This window comes from Arachis stenosperma, chromosome 1, assembly GCF_014773155.1.
Source record: "Arachis stenosperma cultivar V10309 chromosome 1, arast.V10309.gnm1.PFL2, whole genome shotgun sequence".
Classification (NCBI taxonomy): Eukaryota; Viridiplantae; Streptophyta; class Magnoliopsida; order Fabales; family Fabaceae; genus Arachis; species Arachis stenosperma.
The window spans coordinates 14,025,749-14,030,491 of NC_080377.1; the positions used below are offsets into that span (position 1 = coordinate 14,025,749).

The 4,743-nt window shown below is 40.6% G+C and overlaps 1 protein-coding gene across 1 annotated transcript; it reads right to left on the bottom strand.

Moving 5' to 3' along the window:
• Window positions 1–2,157: 2,157 nt before the first annotated feature.
• On the bottom strand, window positions 2,158–3,303 carry LOC130975747 (uncharacterized). The gene is made up of 2 exons (XM_057900490.1): window positions 2,530–3,303; window positions 2,158–2,394 (listed from the first exon to the last, which is right to left on the bottom strand). The coding sequence occupies exons 1-2, from the start codon at window positions 3,301–3,303 to the stop codon at window positions 2,158–2,160; spliced, it is 1,011 nt and encodes a 336-aa protein (XP_057756473.1).
• Window positions 3,304–4,743: the final 1,440 nt, after the last annotated feature.

Here is a 4,743-nt window from a genome sequence, read left to right on the forward strand (position 1 = left end):
AGCTCTAGTTTCTGAAGGACTTGGCGTAAAGGATGATCTGTTCGAACATGGATTTCATGGCATTGAAAATATGGTCGGAGTCTTCTGGCCGAGAAGACAAGGGCTAGGGCCAGCTTCTTAATGGTCGGATATCGAAGCTCGGGATTCTGTAATGTTTTGCTGGTAAAATAGATAGGAAACTGCTGCTTTTCCCTTTCTGCAACAAGAGCGGAGCTGACAACCCAATTAGTGATAGATAAATATAAGAATAATGGTTTCCCTTGTAAGGGGATTTGTAAAATTGGTGGTTTTGAAAGAGTTTCTTTGATGGTTGTGAATGCTTGTTCACAGTCATCAGTCCATTGGAAAGCTTTTTTCTTTTTTAAAGTTTGGAAAAAACATAAAGTTTTAGAAGCTAAGCAAGGTAAAAATCTAGAGAGAGCAGTAAGTCTCCCTGTTAACCGTTGGACTTCCTTGATGGTGTGTGGACTTGCCATGTCTAAAATAGCTCGGCATATTTCTGAATTTGCCTCAATACCTTGGCTAGTGAGTAGGAAGCCGAGAAATTTGCCACTCTGGACCCCAAATGCGCACTTCTCGGGATTTAGCCGCATGTTGTATTTTCTTAGTTGTCCGAAGATTTCTGCGAGGTCATCAAGGTAATTGTTGCCGATCTTTGTCTTGGCGACCATATCGTCAACGTAGACCTCAATGTTTCTGCCGATTTGTTTGGCGAAGACTTTGTCCATGAGACGTTGATATGTCGCACCTGCATTCTTAAGGCCAAATGGCATGACTTTATAACAGTAGTTTTCATATTCAGTAATAAATACTGTCTTATTTTGGTCGGATGGATGCATTTGGATCTGGTTATAACCAGAATATGCATCCATAAAGCTGAGTTTTTCAAAACCATATGCATTATCAACTAAGCAATCAATAGAAGGCAAAGGGTAGGAGTCTTTGGGGGGCATGCTTTGTTGAGATCGGTGAAATCAACACATATGCGCCATTTTCCGTTATGTTTTTAACTATGACGACATTCGCCAGCCATGTTGTGAATCTAATTTCTCGGATGAAGCCCGCGTTGATGAGCTTCTTGGTTTCTACTAGGGAGGCTTGTTTTCGGTCATGGCTGAGATTCCTCTTTTTCTGTGTTACTAGTCGGGCAGATGGGTCTAATGCCAACTTGTGTGATATGATGGATGGATCGATGCCTGGCATATCAGCTGGGGTCCAAGCAAACAGGTCGGCATTTTGTTGTAAGAATGATCGGAATGAGGATTTTTCTTCCGAGGATAATGTTGAACCGACGTATGTGAATTTGTTCGTGCTTTCTGTGAAATAGATTTTATGCAGGTCTTCTGTTGGGGTTGGCCTTTCCAATGTTCTCGCTCTGGGGTCAAGGTCGGCCAGCATTTGTTGGTCGTTCATGTTGCCGATGTTGTGAACATGGGCTTTTGTGTTTCGGCTAGGTCTTTTGAGACTATTGTTGTAGCATTCTCTGGCTTCTCGAGCATCACTGTGAATGGTTGTAATTGTGTTATCCTGCAAAGGGAACTTAATATAAAGATGAATTGTAGATACTATAGCGCCGAACATATTTAAGAAAGGTCAGCCAAGTATTAAATTGTAAGGACTAAAACAGTCAACTACCAAGTATTGAATATCTGAAGTTTTTGACGAGGAAAACTCACCAAGTGTGGTTTGTAACCACACGAAGCCCATAACCGGGACTCTCTCACCTGAGAAACCTACCAAGTCTCCAGTAGAAGGTTGGAGGATGTAGCTGCTCAATTTCATCTTCTGGAATGTGGAGAAAAATAGGACATCGACACTGTTCCCAGAATCCAGCAACACCTTTTTTACTAGGAGATCTCCAAGCTGTAGGGAGATGACGACTGGGTCATCTAAGTTTGGTATACCTTTGTTATGATTGGCTGTCTGGAATGTTATCTGTGGGGATTGTGGTACTGTCTGCTGTTGAGTTTGGTCAGCGTTGATGGAGAGCATAGCTCGGTAAGATCACTTTCTTGCCGAACTTGTTGTTCCTCCATCTGCAAAACCTCCGGAAATATAGTTAATAATACGCCTTGGTTGGTCGGGATGGGTGGTGTTTGGCTAATCTTTATCCCGGCCATGCTGTATTGCTGGGTGTTGTTCTCCAGGAGTGGTTGTTCATCGCTGCATGTGGCCAGTGATGTATTTGTCCAGGTGGCCTTGCCGAGCTAATCGCTCTAGAAGGTCTTTGGCGATGATACACTCGTCGGTAGTGTGTCCGTGCTTTTGGTGGAAGGAGCAGTATTTTGATCTGTCCGCGCCTCTTGAATCTGGGTAACTGCTGACTTTTCTTGGCGGTTTGATCAGCTTCGAATTCAAGATTTCCTTGATGATATCATCGCGCTTGGTGTTGAACTGAGTGTAAGACTCATACCGCGAAGTCGGTTTGAAGTTTTTCTTTTTGTCTCGAGTTCTGTCGTCGTCTCTGTAATGAGGTTTTTCTGTTTTTCAAGCTTGTTGGAGTTCCTTGATGTCGATCTGACCTTTTGCCTTTTCGCGGAATTCGGCCATAGTTTTAGGTTTGGCCACAGCAATAGTTTCCTGGAATTTTCCTGGTCGCAATCCGCTCTTTATGGCTTGCAGTTCCACCTCGGGGTGGAGGTCGGGTATACTTATGGCTATCTTTGTGAAGTGCGTCATGTAGTCCTTGAGGCTTTCGTGTTGGCCTTGCTTGATTGTGTTCAGGTAATTGGAGTCATGCAGGTAGATGGCCGATCCAGCAAAGTGCTCCTCAAAGGGCTTTGATATGTCTCGAAACCGAGAAATAGAACCTGCAGGCAAAGAACAAAACCAATCAAGTGCAGGACCGTCTAAGTAAGATGGAAAGCAACGACATAAAACTTTATCAGATGCACCGTTTACTATCATTATGGAGGTGAATTTCTTGATGTATTTCTTCGGATCACCTAACCCATCGTAGGGAGTTAGGGTAGTCGGCAGGGTGAACCTTTGGGGTAGCACGAAGTTCATCACCTCTGCCGTGAATGGTCTAGGGAAACTCTCCTGATTGTTGTTATCATTCTCTGGCCGAGCTTTTTCATTATGCTCGGGTTGCTCCTCTTCGTGCCGAGCAGTGTCAGAGACGTGTGTCGGCCCTGACTGATGCTCGGTTTCTTCTTGTCGGTCGTCGTTATTTTCGGTTCGGGTGTTATTCAAGTTGGCAATTTGATTTGCCATTCTTTGGTTCTCCTCAGCCATGGCTTGCCGCAACTCGGTCACCATTTGAAATAGTTTAGATGATGTGGGTGGAAGTTGTTCAGCCATGACTTCAAGTGAAGACCTTGAGGCCGATGATATATGGAAGGGATTATATTCTCGGCCCCACGGTAGACGCCAATTGTTCTTGTATGGATACCTGGAGGGAGAGCTCCGTCTCTGAGAGTCGACGCCGAGTTGTTACTTTCGGTGCCGACCTTTGCGCTTTGTGGTAATCCGAGCTTTACTCCAAGAGGGTGTCCAATCGCGTAGAGCTTTGAGCAAGAAACAGGAAAGGGGGAGTGTACCTGCAAAGGTACTCCGAAACTTAAGTCAGTATTGAGAATTCAATGTGGCCTTTTTAGGATGAAAAATCATACCTTTTATGGGTGGAAATGTACTAGTCCGTTATGCTTCTGCTTTATTGTCTGTATTAAAGAGTAATAATGCTAGGTTGGACGTTTCGCTTTTTGGAAAGCAGCCCGTTAAGCTGAATTATAACGTATGCCGATTAATGATGTTTGAATGCTGATTAGTAACTGTAACGCCGATTAATAGCGTAAATTGCCGAGTTATGATTTGTAATGCCAATCTTGTAACGATCCTGATCAGATTATGTTTTGCTATTTAAATCAATTCGTAAATTCGAATTGGTTCATGAGTTTTCGATAAACTAAGGTTAAATTTAAAAAATAAATTTAATTATTAATAAATTGAGTTGTAAATTAAGTTTAATTTTCGTGAATCGAATTTAAATTTAATTTAGTTCAAATAAGTTCGACTCACTTTCAGCTGCATGTGATATGCTTAGCTTGCACTTTTCTTCTGAATTTTGATGCTAGCTAGCTAGACAAATATAACCAAGCCACATTTTCAAGATTATACTAATGACGCCACATTGACAACTTCTATCACTAAAAAAAAAGCCGGAAGTTAGAGGCGGTTTAGATTATCCTAATGACGCCGCATTATTGACTAGAGTTCTTTCACGTAATAATAAAAAAAAAAAAACGGAAGATACCGGCGCTTTTTTAGTGTGCAGTCAAACCAATCATATCATATTTAGTGTTGGTTTTAATCAAATCGCCGTTAATTGAGGCTGTTTTGCTGCGATCACACTTTAAACCACCACTAAATCGAACCATCTTTATTTTCTATTTTGCAAAGGTCCAGAATCCAACTTGATTTTCTTTTCCCAAAATTTTCTATGCAACTTTGAGACTAAAAATAACCAAGTTTGTTTTGCATTTATTTTAAAAAAATCATGATCAATGGATCGGAATAGAATCTTGAATATATGTTCATACACACATTACTTTAATGTTGTGATAATTTAATATTGTTTATGATAAAATTAAAAATTTTATTTAGTACAAAATTTAATATATATATATATATATATATATGTATATGTAGTTTAATTTTTTTTAGTGAGTATTTAATTTTATATTAATAATGAATTATGATAGTTGATTTTTGCATAAAACCTAATATAGTTGATAGGTAAAA

Coding starts and splice junctions, on each gene's coding strand:
- LOC130975747 (XM_057900490.1), bottom strand. CDS start 3,303: ATGGCTGAACAACTTCCACCCACATCATCTAAACTATTTCAAATGGTG. Junction 2,395..2,529: donor TGGCCGAATTCCGCGAAAAG/GCAAAAGGTCAG, acceptor TCTTACACTCAG/TTCAACACCAAGCGCGATGA.